Raw genomic sequence first — 24,426 nt, forward strand, 5'->3', positions numbered from 1 at the left:
GACTTGTGATTTAATTCTTTTAAGATAAATCGCATTTTCTTCTACCTCTTTGCTGTTCATCTGTGCTCCTTTTCTGGATCACCAGCATCTTGTCCCTTTGGGAATATAAAGACTTTTCCCCCCTAAATCTTAACTCTATATCCACTGGTGGTACAGTGGATACACCTACAAGACCTGAGTTCAAATCTGATCCCAGGTATTCATTAGCTGTGTGACCGTGAGTAAATCATTTAACCTTGATTGCTGGAAGGAAGGAAGGAAGGAAGGAAGGAAGGAAGGAAGGAAGGAAGGAGAGAGGGAGGGAGGGAAGGAAGGAAGGAGGGAAAGAAAAAGGGGAAAAGGAAAAAAATCTTCAATCCTTGAAGGGGAAAACAGAGTTGTTATTTTTGGAACAGTTACTAGTGATGGTAGCACCTGGAGGAAAAACTAAGGCCAAACTTATCTTTTGTAGGGGTGAAACATTGATGGGTTCATGGGTGGGAATAGTGAACATCTGAAGATAAAGTTTAATAACTTCAGTGGTAAAAGGATTATGTGGCTTAAGTTCATCAATTTTTCCTTATTCCCCACAACTTTTGATTTGTCATTGCCAGTGCAGAGGGTGGATCAGAGAACCCAGGCAACTTAAATGCAGAGATCTAGCTCCTCAGAGGAATTTCTAAGCCAATCCACTCATCTTATAGATGAGGATATTGAAGCTGGAGAGATTAAGTAATATGCCAAGGTCATGGACTAATGAAACCTGATTATGTTAAAGTCAGTGCTCTATACAATGCCACCAGATGCCTCAGCTGCTAGTGCTCCCTTGCCCCCCTGAGCTTGTATCTACACATGGACATGTTGGCTCCCTAAATAAAATGCAAGCCTTTGGAGGGCTAGGTCTATTCTGTTTTATCTTTATATCCTCAGCATCTAGGATAGTATCTGGTAAACAGCAGGCATTTAATAAATGCCAGATGATTGACTGAATTGATTTCCCAGATCCCACCTGCCTCTTATTGATTTTACTAATAAGGATGATGACATGGCATTCATGTGGCACTTTTAGGTTTGCAAAGCAGATGTCATATCATTTTATCCTTACAATAATCCTGGGAGGAAGGCACTGTTATTATCTTTGTTTTACAGAAGAATAAACTGAGGCAGAAGAAGATTAAATGACTTTCCTAGAACCATACAGCTATGTTTGAATGCAGGTCTTCCTGACTACATCTACAGTACCACCTAAGCTGCCTTCGGGTAGCCCTCTCTTTCTCAGAATAGGCCTTTCCACCCAGAGAACTTGGTCATAATGCCTGTCCAGGTGATTTTGCCAAATCGAACACAGGGTCACTAAAATGCACCTTTCTTTGCGGGAGCTCAAAGTATTTTGGCAGAAATATTTCTTGCATCTTCTCCAGGTTTGTTGATGTTCCCAGGTGTCTGAAAAGATAGCATGTTGGGCTCTTGCCTCTCTAAGTGGTGAAACTGACATCCAGAGATGTGGAGTGATTGGCAGAAAGGCAAGGTCCCTGACCTCTTGGACTTCAGCAGATGCCCTATCTATTCAGCTAAGCCTTTACTGTTTTCGGGGTCAGAAAGTTGAGTTTGTTTGTTTTCAGAGGGAGGCCCAAGTTTTTTATTGTTATTATTGTGGAAATCAGGTAACTGATCCTGAATAAGTCTAGTGAGGAAATAAAAGGATACCAATGGGAAGCCTGTTATTTGTCTCAGTGACACAATCAAGGTGGGGTTTCCTTTATAGTACTTGAATATCTTAGAGAAAAAAAGGATAGATATTATTTATCATCTCATGGCTTGGCCTTTAGCCCAACTGAGTACTATTATTATGTTCTTAGCCAATAGAACTAGACTGCCTTGGACAGTAAGGAGTGATTAATCTGAACTCTAAAAGCGAAAAATAATAAAACCTAGAGTACCTTGTATCGGGGTAATGTGAATTTGTAAAATATTTTCACATTTCCTTTCACTTCATCCATGTAGTACAAGTGAAGAAAGCACTGAGCATCTGGGTTTAAATCCTTCCTTGAATGTTTACTACCAAGGTGACCTTGAGCAAGTCACTAAACCTCGATAGGTCTCAGTTTCCTCATCTGTAATATGAGATGGTTGAACAAGACAGCCTTTGAGGTTCTTTTCCAGCTATAGATCTGGGGTCTACAAAACAATCAAACAATAAGGACTTATTATTGCCAGGAACCATGCTAAGCACTGGGGACCCACATGTAAAAAGCAAATATAACTTCAGGAAATAGGAAAGCAAGGATTAATGGGGCACTAAGTAGGATGATGCATAGAAAGTTGGACCTCGAGTCTAGAAGAGCTGAATCCAAATCCTGCTTCCAACACTTGCTAACTGAGTCACTCTGGGCTAGGCATTTAACTTCTATCTGCCTCAGTTTACTGAACTGTAAAATGGGGATAATCATACCATCTATCCTCCAGGGTTGTTGTAAGCATAAAATGAGATAATATTTGTAAAGAACTTTGTAAACCTTGAAGTGCTACATAAATGTTAGCTATTATTATCATCACTCCAATTATTTTGCATTTGAAAAAAATTCTAGATATAGAAATTGAGACCCAGAGAATTTAAATAACCTTAGCCCTGATTCCGTGGTAGATTTGGGACTCGTGAACTCTAGCTTTCTAGAGTTTGAAAAGCATTTTATATAATCTCATTTGAGCCCCATAACAACCCAGAAAGGAAGGAATCACAAATATTAATATCCCTATTTTACAGATAAAGAAATTGATTAGGGGGCAGCTAGGTGGCGAAGTGAACAGAGCACCGGCCCTGGAGGCAGGAGGACCTGAGTTCAAATTCAGCCTCACTTAACACTTACTAGCTGTGTGACCTTGGGAAAGTCACTTAACCCCAATTGCCCTCCCAAAAAAAAAAAGAGATTCATTAGAGCTCAGAAAAGTTAGTTGATTTTCCCAGGATCACACAGCTAAGGAGTACCAGAGGAGGGATTTGAAGCTGGCTCCTTCCAACTGCAACTCAGCCAACTCCAATCATTATGATGTCTCCTGAACAGAATCTTGGCTAGGAGTTGGCATTGTCTTATGGGTATGTTTAATCCCTGTTATCATAGCACTGTTACAGCTGGGCACACCCTACCTCTTTCAGGTGACTCTTCTGTGATAGTACCCCTGCCCATTTTTTGCCCTGGAGAACATTGTCCCTAGAAGGAGGTCCTAACTGGAGATATCGCCAGATAGAGGGAACCTTTAAGGCAAAAATGAAGTCAACTTCATTTCTCACAACCCCTAGCTTCTAAGTAAGGTCCCTGAATAGCCTGAAAAGCCTGACAAGGAGGTAATTTAAAAGCCCACTCTGTTCTCAAACAACGGCTGGTAAACAATGATTGGCCAATTTCATTCTAATCTTCCCAATTTTGCTCTAATTAAAATCAAGCTGCAGCTTTCAAACAGCTTAATTAAAGCTGATTGGGAGAAAAGAAGAAGGGGGGGGGTGTAAAACAAAAGAGGAGGGGTGGGAAATAGCTGTTTGGTGAGTCCTGGAGGGTTACTCTCATGTAGCAGTGGGGTTGGTGTTTTCTTTTGTGTCCATGTGAAATGCAAGATCCATATTGAAGGCCTGGTGGACTATCACTGCAGTGCAGCTATGGGACCAGAAGAAACCAAGCAACCAAGTGGCAGGGTTGGGCTTTGCTAGAGTAGCAATCCCAGCTCTGGTCCTTATGTTCAGATACAGAGAAACTGAAGACATCATCATTATTCATCCCTAAAATGATTACCTGGTGCACCATTATAACATTACAAACCACTCTTTGTTCCTGCCTTTAAGCACTTGTCTTTTCCCCTAGATCCTTGGAAAGTACACCTAGACTGATAAAAATCCCCACCTTTCTGCTTCTACCTTCATAAAATAATAATTTCTGATTATTTACCAATTAACAAACCTACGATCATTTATTAAGAGCCTACTCTGTGCCAGGCACCACTGTGCTGGATCCTGGAGACAAATAAAAACAAAGTAGTCCCTTCCCTCAGTAGGCTTACAGTGGGGGCAACATGCAAATTAACATACACAAAATACAGATAAGACCTGGGGTGGGGGAGGGAGAGGTATTAGTAGATGTGGGGAGGAGGAAAGGTTGCATGTAGAAGGTACTTGATCTGCATCTTGAAGGAAACTAGGGGACCAAGAAAATCAAGTCCAAGTGAGGTCCAGGTGAGAAGGGAGTGGGTGGAGTCTAGGCATGGGAAACAGCAGAAGAGAAAGAAATGAATTTTTTTAAGAAAAATGTTATTCCATTTTAAATTCATGGAATAAAATGAACATTTCCATAGCACAGTATAATTAAAACAAAAAAGAAAAACAAAACAAACCAACAAACAACAAAAAAAAAAAACCCGATGACCACACATGAAACTGTAAATGGTGGTAAGGAGCAACAAACAAGCCAATATGACTGGACCATAGAGTGTAAGAAGTACAAAGTCTAGAAGGTTAAGAAGACTGGACTAAGGTGGAAGCTCTACAAAGGCAAAACAGAAGTTTCTATGTGATCCTAGAAGTAACTGGATGCCACAGGAGTTTATTGAGTAGCAGAATGACATGGTCACACCTGAGCTTTTAAGTCCCAGGATCACAGACCTGAAACTAGAAAGGGCATCAGAAGCCATTTAATTCTAATTTTTCATTTTAAAAATGAGAAAACTGAGGCCCAGGGAGTTTAAATGACTTGTTCTTGGTCATCCAAGGAATATGCATCAAAGGCAGCATTTGAACCTAAGTCCTCTGACTCCATAACCAGGGTTCTTTGTACTGTATCATAGTTCCTCCTCCCAGAGACTGGGAACAATTCTTTTCTTAATGGAATGCAAAATTATATTAACTTTTCTTTTTCTTTTTTTTTGGAAGGGGGAAGGGAGGGCAATTGGGGTTAAGTGACTAGCCCAAGGTCACAGAGTTAGTAAGTGTCAAGTGTCTGAGGACAAATTTGAACTCAGATTCTCTTGGCTCCAGGGCTGGTGCTCTATTCACTGCCACCCCTCTATTCTAGCCACCCCATTAACTTTTCTTTTTGAACCAACTTTGCATTACATTGTGAGCTCATGTCAGGATTGTGACCAACCAATCTCCTTTTACTCAGCCCCAAATCTTTATCACTCCAAAATGTTGGAAGTAGCTAGATGGTGATGTGGATAGGACCCTGGGACTGTAGTCAGGTAGGCTTGTGTTCAAATTCTATCTCACACACATGCTAGCTGTGTGACCCTGAGTAAGTCACTTGACTGCTGTTGGCCTCAGTTTTCCTATATGTCAAAATGGGGATAATAATAGCACCTATTTCACAAGTTGTCTTAAGGATGAAATGAGCTAATATTTATAAACGGTTAGCACAATGCCTGGCACATAATAGGCACTCAAAAATGCCTATTCCTTCTTTCCCCTCTTCTCTCTAAATGTACAGTGAAATATTTGGAACTAAATGGGCAGTTTGTATTTATCCCCATCAAATTTCATTTTGTTCATTCTGACTGAGTTTTATCATCCAGGTAAGTCTGTAGCTTTATTCTGGCATCCATCATGGTAGTTGTCCCTTTCAGCTTTGTGTCATTTCCATTTCTTTTTTCAATCAATACCCTTTGCTCTATCTTCTTTACCTAACATTGCCAACTCTTCATTGCCCACCTGGTCAACCAATTCAATGTTTTGTCTTGTTTTGTTTTAAAGACTCATTCTACCTTCTCTCTACAGCAGTTGTTGGTAGGGTACTAACTTGGTGACTTTTGATCTATAGGTTTCACAATTTTAGAGCTAAAATTGTGGGGATAATAAATGAGGGATAATTTTAGAAGAAGTCCCATTATCCTGCCTTTTCTGTGTACTCTACATGCTGAAGGGCATGGAGGTAATAGCTATAACTGACACATTTGTGACCCCATCTGCAAATAAAATGAATATATCGGTCAATCCAATATTATAGTGAGAGGGGGAAGTGAAAGGACTAGTTGGGTTAAGGTCAAGAATATTATAGTGAAAATCCTTTGATGAAAGAGATCTATGAGTAATCCTTTCCCAACCTGAGGAGGGCAAATCCTTCTGTTAAGCCACAGAGTAATATATTTGGAAGTGTTTTCACAGGTCATTAGTGGGCATCTACTACAATTTGTAGAGGAAGGGGGTCTATACCTATGATTTCTTTGGTGGTGTTGTTGGTTATGCTTGGATGATGGAATTCCCTCTACCAATGCATCATGGTGCCTTCTTTTCAACTTCTAATCACAAATTCAGCTAAGGTATTTAAGTGACTTGCTTAAGGCCTTACTTTGTGCCAGAAGAACTTAAACCCAGATCTTACTGATTGCAAAGCCCATGCTCTACTTCCTATACTATTATGCCTCTCAATACAAACCATTATGAAACAGAAATCTCCTCTACAACATACCCTGCAAGCAAATACTCACACTTTGCTTGAAGATCCCCTAGAGAGGGAGAACCCATAATCTCCCAAGGCAGCCCATTCCACTTCTGGAAAACTCATTGTTAAGAAGACTTTCCTTACACATGTCTGAACTTGCCACTTTACAACTTTCGTCCGTTGTTTCAAGTACAATCCTCAGATGCCAAACAGAATAAATCATCTCTCTTTCATATAATAATCCATCAAATGCTTAGGGAAGACTGGTAGCTAGTATGAACCACCTTTCCACCCCACCCTACCCCACCCCCAATTTCTAACACATAAATTTTCTCTTCTCTAGGTTGAGCCCCCCTAGTTAATTCAACCAATGCTCAAGGGATCTACTCAAGGACAATCAACATTCTGATTGGTTGCCCTTTTCTGGATACTCTCCCAGAATTTTCCCATACTCAGGCAAAATGATTTATTTATGGGATCTAATTGGTATATTTGAAGAGTAAAGACAAGTATTTCTACTTTTATTACATCGGAATAAATATCTGAGTAACTAATGGAAAATCAGAGTTTTACAGAATAGAAATAGGGACTGGACCTGTCATTTTATTGATATAGGGAACTCTTGGGTAGTAAACTCTACCAGTTCAGATTGGAATCTTCTTTGTGACTTAGAGCTTAGAGAGATTGAGTGATTTATGCAGGGGCATGCAGGACCTGAACCAAGTGTTTCTGGCTTTGAGGTTAGATTTTTACATCCTTACCACTCTGTTTCTTTCTTCTGCATAGTCATGGATAATTATTTCACAGATCTAGTATACATCTCTAGTTAAATCACAACTTCTCTTGTAAGTCAAATCTTCAGGACCAGATGAATGAAATCAAAGACTACTAAAAGTACTAGCTAATGAAATAAATGATTAATGATAATAATAATAACATACTTTATGTTTTTATTGATTTGATATCACACTTGATTCTACATATGGTCCACCTTCTATAGAATGAAACTTTTCTTCCTACAAACACCTGCCTATCATCATGTGTACAATACTCCATACCCATAGTTTGCTAGCTCTGCAGTGAAGGGAGGATGGAATAGCTTACACTTCTGAAGCTGTTTAAAACACCTTTTTCCTGATATCTAGTGTATCACTAATCTCATTTTATGCTTGAGAAAACAGAGGCTCGTAGAAATAGGATAATTAGCCCATGGTCATGGAACTGATATATGCCAGAGTTCAAACTTGAACCTAGGTCTCCCAGCTCTCTCCCTCAGTGTTCTCTTTCTATGCTATACTACCTTTGAACTTTGGGTGATTATGAGGAAACAGGAGAGAGGATATTTGCAGAAGGTTAGAGATAAGTAAATATTATTCATATTTATATAATAAAGTAGATAAGGTCAGTTTTGCAAACTATAGGCCATTGAGCTTTATGTCAGTCAATCTCAGTCAACATTCAATCGATTATTAAACAGATGATGTGTGAATGTAGAAAGAGAAATGTGGTTTCTAAGTGCCAGCATGAATTCACTTCAACCAAAAATGTTTCTCATTTATTAGGTAAAAGGAATGTCAAAGATATATTGGAAGAATGTTGATTCATGTCAACCTAGAGAGAAGTCTCCAGGATAAAGCAAGAGGGTTCTAGACTTCAGATCCTTGGTTTATAGATCTAGATCTGCCATCTAGGCCAGCCCCTTCACTTGGCTTATGAGAAAATGAAGGCCCATGAAGGTGAAATGATTTGCCCAAGGTCAAACAGAGAAGTATCATTAGAAGTGGTATGTGAACTCAAGGCCTCTGCCTTCAGAGTCAATGTTCTTTCTACTACTGTTCAATGGCGAAAAAAAAATCAGTGACTTAGTTGCATACCTAGATGTCAAATCTATGGATGAGTCAGATGGGAGGATGTTAATATGTTAAGTGGCAGAACCCGTTTTTTTTTAATACTCTGACAATTTGGAAGGTTGGGATAAAACTCACAAGATGAAAGGTAATGGGAATAAATGTGTGCTTGTGCATAAGCATATGTTTGTGTGTTTACACATAAAAGTATATATATACATACACACATATGTGTTGGATATTTTCTACACATGCCTTATGTAATACACATATATAATGTATAATATACATAATGTATATTGTAGTACATGTAGATATAGCATATATCATTACAGTGGATTTAATATTACATATATTTATGTATCTACATAACACATATGCTTGTGTGTATAGACACCAACATATGTGTGTGCATGTATGTATGCATATATAGATTGTGTATGCATATGTGTGGATATATTAATATGTCTGTATACATCTACATATACATATATACAAACACACACATGTATCACCTCCAAGAATACCATCACATGGAGACCCACGCTGCTTAATAATAATTTATATGAAAAACACCCAAGGGTTTTGTTTGACTAAATATTCAATGTGTCATCAGTGTGTCTTATCTGCCAAAAAATCCTAATGCAATTTTAAGCTCAGTTAACAGAAGTGTAATTTCCAAAACACAAGACATTAGATATAGTCCCACATGACTCTGTGATGGTTGGACAGCATGTGGAATACCGAGTTTAGCTCTCAGTGCACATTTTATTTTATTGTTTATTGAGGCCTTTTGTTTTTACATTACATTCATTTCTACATCTATATCTCTCCCCATTTCACTGACTCAGAGTCATGCTATTTAACCAAGATTTAAAAAGAAAGGAGAAATTAAAAAGCCATTGAGTCAGAGTCAGACCAATCCACACATCAGCTCTGCCAGAGTCCATTGTTTCAATGTATAGTCCGCAGTCTCACCTCTGTAACGTAGAGATAGATTTTAACTGTTTTTTTTTCCTCAGTGGGTGTCATATTTTGAAAGGAACATTGATAAACTAGGGTATATTTAGAAGAACAGTACCAAGGATGGTGAGGGAGCTCAGTAGCTCAATTGACAGAGCACTGGGCCTGGAATCAGGAAGACTTGAGTTCAAATCCATCCCCATATACTCACTAGCTGTATGACCCTGGCTAAGTCTCTTAACCTTTGCTTAATTCACTGGAGAAGGAAATGGCAAATCACTCTAACCTCTTTGTCAAGAAAACCCCATACAAAGTCACGAAGAGTCAGACATGACTCAATAACAACCTAGGATAGTAAAACAAAAACAAAACCCCTCAAAACTATGTTATAACCAATATAACTGAAAGAACTGGGGATATTCAGCTTAGCAAATAGAAGACTAATGGAACACATGAGTAATGTCTTCATTTATTTGATGAGTTATTGAGAAGACATTCTAAAGAGCTCCAGAAAGCAAATATAAAACCAATGGGGAACCACAAGGAAACATTTCAATTTTCTAACAATTAGAATGTTTTTTAATGGTATAAGCTATTTTGCAAAACAGTGACTTCACCATCATTGGAAGTACTCAAGCAAATATTAGATAATTACCTACCAGACATGTTGTAGAGGGTATTCCTCCAATGGTTGGATTAGATGATCATTAAGAGTTCTTTCAGCCCCAAGATTCCCTGATCCTCTCTCCTCTTGCATTCTGGTACAGAACAGCCATATCCCCTCATTTAGTTGACCTCAATATTGACTTATAACAGAGTTCCAGAATTGGTTTATCATTTGCTTCTGTCAATATGTCATTGGTCTGTCCTTTTCCAAACCAATTATCTGTGGTCCTTTGTTTATACCCATACGTGTAAGGCACACCCTAATCACCTAACCCCTGCAGTCCTTTTCTCTTCTTGAAATCTTCTCCCCTCTTCTGCCCACCAATCCTAACTCTTGGTGAACATTATCTTTCTCTCCTTAAACTAACCATGAACCTTTTTGTTGATATCTTCTTCATATTTTATCAGATTCTCATTAGCATCATTCTTTACATAGTGCCATTAACTCTACCATATCATAAATTCCATGAAGGTGGGATTTATGCTATATCACCAATGCCTAACATGATACCACACCCATAGCAGGTGCTTAATAAGTGTTTGTTACATTGAATTAAGCTGATTTGGTTTCTAGTTTCAGTCGTCCAACCCATTTGGGATTTGCAGGCATTAGAGAACACAGAATAATGTTGCATTCATGCCTACATGAGGCAAGTAAAGATGCCTCACTGGCATGCAGACACATGAGATCATTGAATGTATAGATGGAGAGGCCCTTAGAGTTTAATTACTCCAAACTCCCTCATTTTACAGAAGAGGAAACTGAGGCCTAGGGAAGTAAAGCAACAGGTTCAAGGTCACATGGGTAATAAAAGGAGCAGAGTTGGAATTTGAATCTTGATCCCCTGTTGCCAAATGTAATACTTTTTCAAAGTAGGATTCCAAAACAATAAAGTCTGTGTACACAATTACCAGGTCTGTGATCAATCCTCCTTCCTTCCCTCCCCCTGCCCTCCCTCCAGTCAATATCTCCTTTAGGATTGGAACTTAATCACAGACAGCACTAGCAGTGCCCAGGGGTGGCTTTTTCCTCCTAAGTTTACCTGAGTTACTAGTAAACCAACACCGTCGCCTATGTGGAATGATCATTAGCTATCTCTGTGCCCCAATGGATCTAGGAGATCTCATTCCCGGAGGTTCTCTCTTCCTGTCCCTTCTTCGTCACGAGCAGATCCCACAGGGAACACTGGCACTTGTGGAACATCAAGTGGAGTATGGATGTGAAAAGAAGAAAAAAGTGGTGATTCTCATGGGACCCTGGCTTCACAACAATGAGCTCAGTGCATCCCTGGTACCAGCTACCTCACTCACTGCAGCCAGGGCCTCTCTCTGGGCTGAGCTGGGAGCTGTTAGCACTGGGGAGGTGGAAGACTCTGGTATTCTTGTTCACCATGCCTGAAGTTGTGTTTGTTTTTTAGGAAGGCCAGTATGCAGATTTTAAACCTGAAGCTTCTAATGGCCCACTCCCCTTTACTTAACATTTATTTTATTTTTATAACAATAATAATAGTAATCTAGTATCTATATAGTGCTTTAAAATCTGTAAGTCATTTTATATATGTTATCTAATTTGATATTGTGAGGTATGTAATATTTTATTATTTCTACTGTGCAAATGAGGAAAATGTGGCATATGGAGGTTACATGAATTGCCCTAAGTCAATAACTAGTAAGTGTCTATGGTTTGTGCTTGGGTCATTCCTGACTCCAAGTCCAGCACTTTCTTATATATGTGCATATGTTGATCCCCTGATAGTCCCTGCCCTCTTTCACTTTCATTTTTGTAGTCACAAGGCCTGGAACACAGAAGGGGCTTAATAAATGCTTATTAATTGATTGACTTCTTAACTACTCTAAGACTCAGTTTCCTCAGCTGTAAAATGAGGACATTGGACTAGATTACCTTTAAGACCATTCGTTTCTTCAGTTCTAAAAATTGATGATCCTGTTTTCCTGGGTAGACCTTTGGTGATTCCTAAATTCATAAGATGGGTCTTGTAAGCAATGATTTCCAAAGCTTCAAGGAAGTGACAGAGGGTGGTAGAAGTAGAATCAGCCCAACCTCTTTCCTTCTCAGCTCTCCTTTAATTTTCAACTGATCTTGAGAGAGACAGTAAGGGAATGGGTTTACCAAAGGTTGCAGAGGAGGCAGAAGTGTCTAGGGGAGAAGGAACCATATATTTTGAAAGGAGACGTGGAGAATGTACAATGAGAAAATCAGTGAGTTCCTAACTGGCAAATCCTGGTCTCAAGAGTAAAGAGGCTAAAAATTCCTTGTAATGGTCTTCATGGGCCATGGTGAGAGACTCCCGCCCCTCCAGACACACACTGCTCACAGTAGCGGTTCATTCATGAATAAAATTAATTATTTTCTGAAGCAAAAATTAATCCTATATCTCTCTGCCTGGCTGACTTTTGATCTCTCTACCAAATCTCATCTGAAAACAAAATTGTTCCTTCCTTCATCTCTCCACCCTCTTGGGCCCCCTTTTCCTTCATGACATGTTCTTTTCTTTTTCTTCATTTTAACTTCATGGATTAATTTTTAGACTGTTGAGAGGCTGTGCAGGGTCATGGAAAACATGCTAGGTTTGAAGTCTAAGAAAGACTTCAGCTACAATCTTGCCTCTGATGCTTTTGTTTTGGTTGTTATTGTTACTGCTGTTGTTTAATCATTTCAGTTATGTCCAACGCTTCATGAATCCCACATGTGTAAACACAAGTGCACGTCACCCAAGCTCAGGGAGCTTCTGTTTCCTTTCTATAAAATGGAGATGTTGACACCTGCCATGCTTACCTCACAGAGTCATTATGACGAGTGCATATAAATCCCAAGGCCAACCTCCTAGTGCTATAGGAGTATCAGTTATTATTATTATTGAAAGAAGCTAAATATTCTAACAAGAAAAAGGGAGGGGAGTAGACATGGTGACTGACCACAGCAATGCAGAAAGACCATCCACTTATGGCAAGTTTGGAAGGGTGGAAGCCCCAGCCAGTCTTTTTTTTTTTTTAAGCAATTGGGGTTAAGTAACTTGTTCAAGGTTACACGCCCAGTTATTTCTGGGTGTGGTGCTAAGTATCTGAGCCCGGATTCGATCCCCACGTCATCCCGACACTGGAGCCAGTGCTCTTACTCGCTGAGCCACCTGGCCACCCCACCAACCAGTCTTGATAATGAAAGTCACAGAGTTTTTTCAAGTATTGACATGTTAGATGAGTTATATCACATGGGGACCCTGGGACTGGAAGCATAGTAGTTGATTTCCACCTCAATAGAAAAGAACTATGTAAATGTAGTCAAGAATTAGTTAAAACCCTATAATTTTTCTAGCAATACTATATTATTTCATGATTATATACATATATGTATATATACACATGTATACACACATATACATACATTGCCTATATGCCTATATGTGTATATGCATATGTATATGTATATATATATATAGTTTATGTATGCATGTGTGTATATTCTCCTTGACTAGATCCTAAACTCATGGAAAACCGAGGGACCCTGTCTTCTACTCCCTTTGGGTCCAGCCACATTGCACAGTACAGAGTTCTGCATATAGGAGGTATACCATAAATGTTTCTTGATAGACTGAATGTAAGAAAATTACATTAATCAGAGTTGCAGTGTATTGCAGCTTTTAGACATTTGTGATGAGGTGACAATTCATGGGAGGTAGGTGATCACATGTATTGTAGATTTTTAAAACATTTTTGCCAGAGATCTGAAAATGTTATTTCACCTATCCATGGAATTCCCCATGTAGAAATTCTCTCCTCTGAGACAGATTAATACTTGCCTGTAACTTACAGCCCTAGAGAGTTGTCTAGAGGCAGTGATAAGAGATTTCCCTAGGGTTATCAAGTCAATGGATGTCAAGGGTGATGTCTAATCCTTTCAACCTTCTTTTGACTTTATTCTGTTCAGACCCCCAATTCTCTTTATTTACTGCCTCACCAAATGTGTGAAAAACGATGTGTGATCATTTTTGGAAACAGCGTAATACCTAGGTGGCACAATGGATTGAGTTCTAGGCCTGGAGTCAAGGAGATTCATCTTCCTGAGTTCAAATCTAGCTTCAGATACTTACTAGCTGTGTGACCCTGGGCAAGTCACTTAACCCTGTTTGCCTCAGTTTCCTCAATATAAAATGGGGGTCATTATAGCACCTACCTCCCAGAGTTGTTGTGAAGATCAAATGAGATAATAGTTGAAAAGCACTTAGTAGAGTGCTTGGAACACTACATAAATGCTAGCTATCATTACTATTAATAATGTTTTCAGAGGTGGTCAGAAAATAATAATTCTGGATCACAATGGTGTCCTACTAATCTCACTATGACCTTGTTCTCAACATCCATACTGTAGCTCTGACTTATAGTAGAGCCTGCTTTATATATAAAGAGTTTGGGGACAATTTGACAAATAAATCCTCAATTCAATTCATTAAGCCCCTAGTTATGTGTCAGACGCAGTTCTAGGCATACAAAATCAAAAATGAAAATGGCCCATGCTCTGAAGGAGCTTACAATGTACTAAAGGTTTCTTATAGATTGCATCCATGATAGGTTCACATCATACATAAGTCAATTCTACAACAAAGTACATTATAGAGGTAAGAGGTATAATACTATATAATACATTGAACCTTGGCTCTGGAGTCAGGAAGATCTGTATTCAAAGTCTACATATAACACTCACTAGATATGTGGGGTTGGGTAAACTTCAGTTTTCCTCATCTATAAAATGGAGACAATAATATTCATAGTACTTACCTCCCATGATTTTTGCAAAGTTCAAACAAGACCATCTATGTAAAATCCTTTGCAAATTGTAAACCACAATATAAACGTCAGTTGCTAATATTGTAGTTGTAAAGTGGGACTTTTTTATACTCAGCTAAATAGTGAACTGAATTCATGGTTGTACAAAGTGCTACATATTTTTATGCCACCTCACCATCAGTAACCCCAGGAAATGCTGTCTGAGCTCAGGGCTAGAAGCTCAACATCACCATGTGTCCGCCAGCTACTGCTTTCATTTAAATCCTTACCATAAAAGCAATACATATCTCTAGTGGAGTTAAGGGAGGCTTTAATGGAAAATTTACCAAGGTAGATAGATGAAAGCAGTCAGGTGTTCGGACTAGTCATGTAGGTTTTCAGCTCTATGCTCCATATACTGGAACTTGGTTAAATAAGGGATTCCTGGATTTTCTCATTCTGGTTCTGCTTATATCCCCTGGGCTTTGTACATAGTTCCTTTCTTTCCATTCCAATCAATGCCTCCTTTGCCAAGCCCCAGACCCAGAGCCTAAGCCAATACATATCTCATAGCTGGGCAGCTTTACTAGTCTCAAAGTCATATAATTCTGCCCCAAGATGAGTTAAGCTTCTTCCTTCCTTCTCCCACGTAACCAAACTGTAATCGTTTCACCATTCTTCACAGTATCCTCCCAGCAGAATAATGGCTGCCCTCCTTTACTCCCCTCTTCTCTCTCCCTCCCTCAACCACCTCTCTCTTTCTCTTCCTCCTCTTCTTCTTACTCCCTCTCTCTATGACTGTGTCTGTTTCCCTGTGTCTGTCTGTCTGTCTCTGTCTCTCCTTCCCTCCACCCCATATCTATGTCTTTTTCTCTTTGTGTTTCTGTGCCTGTGCATGTATGTGTGTGTGTGTGTCTGTCTGTCTGTCTGTCTCCAACAGATGCACCGAACACCTAGGAAATCACTGGGATTTATTCCGGAAGATTTAAATGGCTTTTCATATTTATGTGGATTGTGATCTCTAATTGGAAATGGTGCCTTTCTCTCAGGGTAAGCTGTTTATCCCCAGAAAGCATTTGTTCGCGGGTGAGTTGTGGCCCAGATTTTAAATCAGCTGTGAGGTTCCCCCTTCTGTGATGCTTTCCCTCTTCCTGTCTGCTCCCTCCTCTTTTCCACTCCCAGGGGCACCCCTCAGGCTTCTTCCAAGCCCTCTCGCATTCTCTGCCTTCAAGTTTTCTCCACAGAAACCTCAACTGTTCCCACAACTTCATCTGCTTGTGCACCAGCATCTCCCAGGGCTACCCTCCCACCTCTAACCTCTCTCTCGTGTCTACAGCATCCTCACCTAAGTCTCCTCACCAGCTGAAATCTTCACTGGGGACAGATTCTTTCACCTTTAAGCAGTCTTTACTCCCCTCCTCTGACAGCCCTTGTTCCCCTCTCCAGCTCCCTGACACTCAGCATTATCAAGTCCTTGACTTAAGTTTTTTCCTCTTGTCACCCCCATTCAGGCTCCTGCAATGTCTTATCTTATTTCCTAGTATATCTTCAAACATTCTTCTTTCTTACAACTCTTCTTGCTATCTGACAAGATTGACAAGATTTCCAAAAGGCAATGTGGTACAGTAGAAGTCCTAGATTTTAAGTCAAAAGATCTTGGTTCAAGATCTGCCATTATCCTGACTGTGTGACTTTGGACCATCAACTTCTATTTCCTCATTTGTAAAAGGAAGGATTTTTAACTATGATGTTAAAAAAGTTCAAGAGACATAGTTTCTGGATAATTAGGCATTTTATTAATAATTCTAGCATTTTTAATAAAAGGCCAGTGGCATTTTTGAATGCCAATGATAATTTTGGCAGTGGGTTCATAGCTTATATGCCCTTAGAAAAGGGGTGTTGGTGACGTTGGCATTCAGCTCTGATGGGCTAATAATTAATGAGAGATGGACTTTACAAAGAGAAGTGAGCTCACTCCAAAGAGGGGCTGAGCGACATCATGTTATTCTTGGACAGAGAAACTATCCCTATACCCAGCCTTGGGTAATCTAGACAAAGAATCTATATCCCTCATCTAAGCCCCAGCTAGTTGGATGGGGTAGCAATACCCAGAATGAGGAGAAAGTTAATCCTCTCTTCAATCACCCCTGTCCTAGAGAGACTGGACAAGGAAATTGAAGGGAGGGGGGAAGCTGGGGTTTTCCTAATTTTAATAATTGACAATATAAGAGAGAAATCATCATTTCTCTCAGAACTAAATGACCTCTAACATACCTTCTAGCTCTGCATTTATGACCCTATGTCAGCATCTCTCCTTACACTCTCTAATTCCAAATGTCCTTAACCATTCACCTTCCTTAGTCAAAACCAGCTACATTCATAACCCATCATCCTCATGGTTTTTCATTTCAATGCTTTTTGTTTGCCTCTCCCAGACTGCATCCTTACCTGGATTGTTCTGTCCTATTTTTGTGATTCTTTTCCTGTTATGGTCTTTTTCCCCATAAAGACTTCTAGCTCACCTACAAATGCTTCACTTTTAGAATGAGATGGAAAGGGAGGCAGCAATGACTTGGGGCCAATTCCTTTGACTGACTAAGCACTAACCTTGCATTCGTCTCAACTGCAATATTATATCTATCATTCTATATGGTTTCAGCCTCTTTCCAACTCTAAATTTTAATTTATTCTTTCCTAGTTTTAAGTGTTTCATCACAGTGGGCTGGATTTTTCCCCCTCTCATGATTGTCTCTCTATTAAAACCTTAATAAAAAAAGAAATTAAAAAAAAAGACTGCTCATTACTTTGATTTGTAGCAAAGGGAGAATGGAACATTACCGCCAGAGTGTTTCGAGAAACCATATTTACATTTGCATCAGCTCAATTTAGGTGCCTGATTAGGTTGCGTGTTATGATGAAGATGCACTTACCAGTTGAAGGGAAGTGTCATGGTCTAGACTAACGAGCACAAGAATGCAAGTTGGGAGACCTGAGCACTATTTCTAGCTGCTGCTCTGGATAGTTCTCTGACCTTGAAGAAAAGTCCACTTTAAGTCTCTGGGTCTTGGTTTTTCTTTCTGTTCCATAAGCCTTCTTTTGTGAGATGCCAGTCAATTAGTAATGGTTTCTTGAGGTCCTGCCATGAGTATGTCCTACTAGGTGCTAGGGCAGATGGTGGAAAAAAGATCATATCTGACCCCTTAAAAATAATAATGTACTGTGTAACCAGGAGATGAGTTCATGCCTCTGAAGCCTGCTCAATTATTGGATCAGAGTATTAGGGATTTAGGGGAGTTTGTGAGAGGTGAATAGGTACAAATGTGAAAATTTGCTATAACAAGACCACTCAGATAAGCACACTTAACTGAATGGTTGTTGATCTCAAGGTCTACATCCTAACAAAGTGAATTTCATTCTATCCTGGGAAAAGGAGACATCGCATCAGGGACACATCATTTGCCCTTGAAGCATTTGTAGTGAGAAGGCCAGTCCCTTTTAGTAAACAGCAACTTTAATGGACAAGACTGGGAACTGTAGCAGCCTAATATATTGGCATCCCTCTTGCTGCTTCTGGTAGTTTCTCAGAGCTGTGACAAGTGATGGGTCTGCTCCAGAGACGGAGCGAACATTCCAAAGACATAGCTTCACCATTTGTAGAGAGCTGAGTCTGGGGACAGGGTAGAATGTAAATGCTAAATCTTAGCCTGAATGGTCTCATCCAGTGCAACCCTTCGTAAGCAGTGGTACAGAAGACGGGCAGGTACTTGGGAATTGGAATGTTGAAACACATATATGGATTTAGAATGAAAAATACATATATGTATATGCATTTATGTGTGTATATATATATATATATATTTGGACATGATTTTTTTTTGCTTGACTATCTGTATTTTTTTCCAGTGAAGGTGAGTAAATGGGAGAAAAGATATATTTCTTTTCACTGAAAAATTCATAAATAAATCAGAGGGCAGAGAAGGGAAGAAGGAAAGGGAAGGGGAATGGAGGGAAACGACAGAGAGGGGAAGGAAGAAAGAAGGATGTCAAAGAAGAGTCTGTGACTGAATATAGGGTTTAAACAAGAATTTTACAACAAATTTCTTTTAAGGATATTTTTGATGGGGCCCAGTAGTGCCAATAGTGTATTAGCTTTACCAGTCTTGGGTAAGCATAAAAGTACAAGGCAGATACATTGCCTAGTAAGCACCAGTTTTCACCACCCTCCACATCTTGTCACTGTTAATAGCCAAAGGCTGTCTGATGGCTCTAAAGCCACTCTGCTCCTAAATAGCAATCAGGGGCACTTGGGGTTTTGTTTTCAAAACTCTTGAAGCTTCCTGCAGCTCACTGAACAACAAGTGTTTTGATCAATCAGTGAGAAAGAAAGGTTGGTTTCGCTCTTATATTGTGTGTGAGTGGCCACCGAGTGTCTGATTTTCATCTGCACGGTCCAGTTGAATTGCTTTCCCCCCCACTGTTGTGTGAAATCAAGGCAGGCCATGTTGATTAAATCTGATTATGTCCTCTGTACATTTTTTTTCTGGGTGGGGAGAAGTTGGGAATTCTATAATCCAATAAATGAGGGTTCATCCGCCTTAGAGTAGCTAGCTCAGCCAAGACCCAAACATGACGTCATACAATACTTCTGATGTATTCCACTTTGTCTCATTTATGGGATTTGACTACATGTTTTCTATGGAAAAGGGGGGCAAAGTGAGGGCTGATTCTACAGCATTTTAATGTTCCTCTGCGAGTGTTTTCTAGTCCATACCTAGTAACTCAGTTTTGGAATTGAGCCAAACACCCAAATGACTGTGTTAAGTAGAAACAGACCTAAGTAGGAACAAAGACAAAACAATAAGTTTTTTTGCTGGGAGAGTACTTACACAGCTTCAGTGGATACCCAAAGTCACACCAGTTTCCTTAAAGATGGAAATTTCAACTTCCAGAATACTATTGGGCCAGTACTACATGAATGTTGCCTTTTCCTTCTTCAAAATGCTTCTCTCCCTACCCCTGTAACAGACTGCTGCTGTTCTGTCAGGAGAAAGCAGGGCTTCTTAGACCCTTCACTCTACATGACTGACCCCAGAAACACTATATGGTGCTTCAAGAGCTTGTCACCTTAAATGATCCAAAAGCTGTTATGCTCTGAGATATGGGTTAAGTGTATACATGTGAAAATGGACCATTGCTGAAGACCAGCTCTAAGCTACTGCCCCATCACCAGACATTAGAACTGCCAGAAAGGCTGTGTGGGTGGGTCAGGGCAGGTGGAGGAGGAAGAAAAGGGGAACCAAATGGTGAGGATGAGAAGTCCCATCATATACTCCAGTTCCTGCTTCACTAATTGTCTTACACAGTAAATGGGTTTCTAAAAGGTTTAGTGTGAGTGGAGAATTGTGCGGTCACAGCTTATTTTTAAATGCATATTTAAATGCATAAATTTTTGAATCATAGCTTATTTTTAAATGCAATCAAAGAGGCTCATAGAAAGAAATTCTATGGTGAGCATGGTGAATCTTTCAGTTAAGGAAAGAGTCTTATAAAACAGAGAATTGCTCACTACTATATCTTTTGGATTTGGGAAAGAAAATCAAGAGTTTCATGTATTTAGCTAACAAAGTAAGGGAAAGGGGGTTTGCCATACTGTTTAAATGTCTGCTTATTCTATTTTACTTGTGTAAATATAATAGGAAATAAATAATAGTAAATAAAATAGGAAAATTGTCTTTGAAGGGCATTTAGCCTTCAGACTGGGCAGAATTTAAATAATGAATGAACCACTTCAGTTAATCCCTATGCCTATCCAGTGTAGCCTTTTGGAGGAGGAGATATAAAGTAGAAGTAGGTACCTGGGAACAGAGGGCATCTACGTGGTACAGTAAATAGGGCATAGGGCCTGAAGTCTGAAAGACTCATCTTCCTGAGTTCAAATCTGACCCCAGACACTTACCAGTTGTGTGACCCTTGGGCAAGTCACTTAACCCAGTTTGCCTCAGTTTCCTCATCTGTAAAATGAGCTGGAGAAGGAAGTGACAAACCATTTCAGTATCTTTGCCAAGAAAACCCCAAATGGGGTCACAGAGAGTCAGACATGACTGAAATGACTGAACAAATACCTGTGAACAGGGATATTGAAATTCATGAAAAATTCATGAACTCCTTCTCCATGACTGAATCAATCAATCAGTCAATTAACCAAGAAGCATTTATTAAGCACCTACTATGTGCCAGGCACATATTATGCTATTTTGTGTGTTGAATGGGGTTTGGGAACACTCGAAGCAGAGAGAAGCCTAGAAGAGGACTTTGACAGACACGCATATGGGCGACAAACGAAGATCTTGGCGAACTTGCCTCTCTGTATCTCCGACCTATTTGGGTATCAGCCAAATACATATCTAGCTGTCTCTCTTAATGTGGTATGGGAGCGGGCATTCTAAGCAACTGACCAGTGGCCTCCTATACCAAGCATCTGGCCACAATTTTAAAAAGTTTTGCTTGGAAATATTCCTGTGCTTCCTGCTTCTATCCTCAGCTCTCATAGACCTTGTGTTAACTAAAACAACTCCTGCAAATGTTTTAAATTCATCAAAAATCTTCCGAGATAAATTGGCGAAAGGCAAGGGAGGGTAAGGTGAAGGAGTTATGAGGGGAGAAACAGAGAGAAAAAGAGAGAGGAGACAGAGAAAGGGACAGAGAGAGACAGTGAGGCAGAGAGAGAGTTCACGGGAAGATGTGTGCATTGTCTATGCATTTTGAAGCACCCTGAATAGTGCTGTGGCACATCTGGTCAGAACCTGGGTGTGGACAAGCATTGGTCCAGTCATCCTAGGAACATGTGACTTCAAAAGAAGTGCAGGGACGGTCTCATATTTGACCTTCAGCTCTGATGTTCTAAGAGATCAGTGGTAGAGAAGAAAACTGCTAACTGCCATAAAGACCAACTTTGTCAGGGGAGATGACAGGTGCCCTTCTGTCCCCTGCAGAGCTCGGCTGGGTCTCTGAAACAGGAGGTTGGGCTGCCCTTCTCCTTATTTGCATGTGTAAGTGATTACCACTCATAAAAAGATTCAACCCATTAGTTAAAACCTGGCCCCCGCATTTGACTCTGACCTCCCGCTGCATCCTGGGCTACACGCTGACTCCATACCTCATGATTTGTCTTCAGTTTATAAGCAGCATGGCCTATAAATAGAAACTCTTTTGCCAAGTTCCCCAGGAGACATCAGCAGGCTTTTTTTTCTTTTAAACAAAATACAACAAAAATATGGTGGGTATACTCTTCCTGACTCATGTCCTCCCCTGCTTTCACCTCTTGCTGACTCTGAGGGTTCTCTGAGGGTATTCCGGACCAGGGCTTGGCTGGCTTTTGCTGTAGGTCTGGGCCTTGGGTAATAGAGGGGCTAGCCCATGTCAAATAGTCAATGATTCTCAGTTCCTATTGGATAAAGACTTCTCTCACCTGTAAATCCTGTACCTGGTGGTGAAACCTTGACGGTATCGTTCCATGAAGTCAGCATACTCCTGAGCACGGTGAAATGGGCCCCGGTCAGTGAGTAACCAGTCCAAAGGGGGCTGGCCAGCCAAAGAGGCATGTTGCTCAGGGGCCACAACAGCAGCAGCAGCAGCAGCAAGGGCAGTGGTGGCAAAGATCCAGCTGGGAAGACATAGTGCCAGGAGAGTCGCCCATGGGGTCGCCAGCCGAAGCCCTTTAAACTGAACGCCGCACTGCCACCTCATGCTTCTCCTGGGCGGTTGGCTTCTTCATTCTCTCGCCACACTCTCCCTGTCAGCACTGCTCCTCCAGGGCCCCTGGAACTAGGAGGACACAGAGAGGTGATGCCAGTGCAGTGACGCTTCCTTCAGTCTGTGCGGCAATCACCACCTTCCCCACCACCCACAGATATTCAAGTGCAACCCTGAACTGGGCTGAGCCCACCCTGGGAGATCCTTTCTTGACTCATCATTTTTAAAATATTAACTTTCACTATGAATTATGTTTTCAAATATTTTTCATTTGGGGAAATTGAGGTACAAAGGTAAAAGGTAATACTGACTTCACATTAATTAACTACATGAACACAGACAGATCATCCTTCTCTCTAGGGACTAATAGTTAGGAAGACCTTGGCTCAAGCCCTCATAGTGCCTAGTGCATAGTGAATGGCTGAGGAACTTACCAATTCACCAAGGATGAAAATTTCAGATGTTCTGGGCATGCCCCAGTCTCTAAATAAATCCCATGAGCCATGCCCAGGAGGTGTTAGATGCCAATATCTGGAAGCCAGTTGCAACCTCTCCCAACAAAATTCAAGATATAAGGAAAAGGATAGTTTTATATTGAAGCAAAAGTGGATAGTGTCGGGCGGCCAGGTGGCTCAGTGAGTAAGAGCACCGGCTCCAGTGTTGGGACGACCTGGAGATCTAATCCCGGGCTCAGACACTCAGCACCACACCCAGAAATAACTGGCCATGTAACCTTGAGCAAGTTACTTAACCCTGATTGCTTAATAAAAAAAAAAAGTGGATAGTGTCTTAGAAGCAGCAAACATGAGCTTGGACAGATATTGAGTGATGGTGGAGGACAGAAGGGCCTGATGTGCTATGGTTCATGGGGTCACCGAGAGTCTGAGGGGACTGAACAACTAAAAAACACATAAGGTGGGAATGCAATCAGTCACTGTAATGGGAATGCAAATTTGGAAGATCTTCCCTGCCCCTAGGCTAAAGTGCACCTGAAGCCTGGGGTGGGAGGCTTGTTTTTCAGTAGATACTTCTTGATTGGCCAGTGAGTCAATAAGGTTGTTACATTCTCTGAGCCAGGAGAAGGCTATATAAGCCCTGATGTGTAGCTTTGTTTTGGGACTCACTTTGAGAAGTGTTCTGTGATTTGATCTGAATTCTGGGAAGCCGTTGTTGAGAGTCCCCCAGCTTTGAAAAACCCAGATGTGGAAACCCAGATGTTGACTGGGTATGGATGTAATGGTTGGACAGTTTGGAAATCTGTCTACTTGATCTGTTTCTGTCTTCATAATTCTGCCTGTATGCTTTGAAGTTCGGGGTGCTGACCTTTTTCCCCTGAACAAGGTAAACGATATATGTCTGACTGATTAAAGTAAGCTTGTTAACCCATTTTGAGTTGCTTTCTTTTAACAAAGCAGATCCAAGAACCTGTATTGGCAGACACCCTGAGGACGTGCTTGGGGTGCTTGCCTCTACAGTCACCTGGGCACTGGGAAAGCTTGTTTCCATGCCTGAACTTTTACAATTGGCAAATCATTCTTTTGAGGTTAGCACATTTAAAATAAAAAATTTAAAAAGCAGAAGTTTTAGAAGAATTACCATATTAAAATGCTACCTTAGTTTGAATTACTTTATTGGATGCTTTCCTACTAATAGGTGGCTGGAATTATTTGAGAGAATAGGAGTTCTTGAATAAATATTAGTTTGATTTACTTGGTGACTTATATAAATATGGAAGGAATTTGGCCAGTCATGTATTGGGTGTTGGGGGAGGGGACTATGGTTGTAAGGCTAACTAATATAACTAAACAAGAGGAAGGCTTTTAGCATGTTGGCTTCATCATATATGGAGGGTTTTTTGAAAAATTCAGGTGCCACCTTTTCCATGGAGCCTTCGCTGACACGCTAAATTGTTAGTACTGTCTCTCCCACTATCTGCCTTCAATTTTTTTTATATTATACATGTCTAGGTACTTGTAGTATCCCACCAGTAAAAAATGGGTTTCTTGAGGGTGGGAATT

The 24,426-nt window shown here is 40.4% G+C and overlaps 1 protein-coding gene across 1 annotated transcript in view; it reads right to left on the reverse strand.

Annotated features, from left to right (window-relative positions):
• BRINP2 (BMP/retinoic acid inducible neural specific 2) overlaps positions 1–24,426 on the reverse strand; it is a 149,947-nt gene that overhangs the window by 48,190 nt on the left and 77,331 nt on the right. Inside the window, exon 2 of the mRNA XM_069065503.1 lies at positions 22,125–22,480. Coding sequence (XP_068921604.1) covers positions 22,125–22,402 — 278 coding nt within the window. The 5' untranslated portion in view covers positions 22,403–22,480. The remainder of the gene's footprint in view (positions 1–22,124; positions 22,481–24,426) is intronic.

Source organism: Petaurus breviceps, unplaced genomic scaffold (genome assembly GCF_028583685.1).
Source record: "Petaurus breviceps papuanus isolate PSGF00001 unplaced genomic scaffold, PetGlider_PUasm1.0 90692, whole genome shotgun sequence".
Lineage (NCBI taxonomy): Eukaryota > Metazoa > Chordata > Mammalia > Diprotodontia > Petauridae > Petaurus > Petaurus breviceps.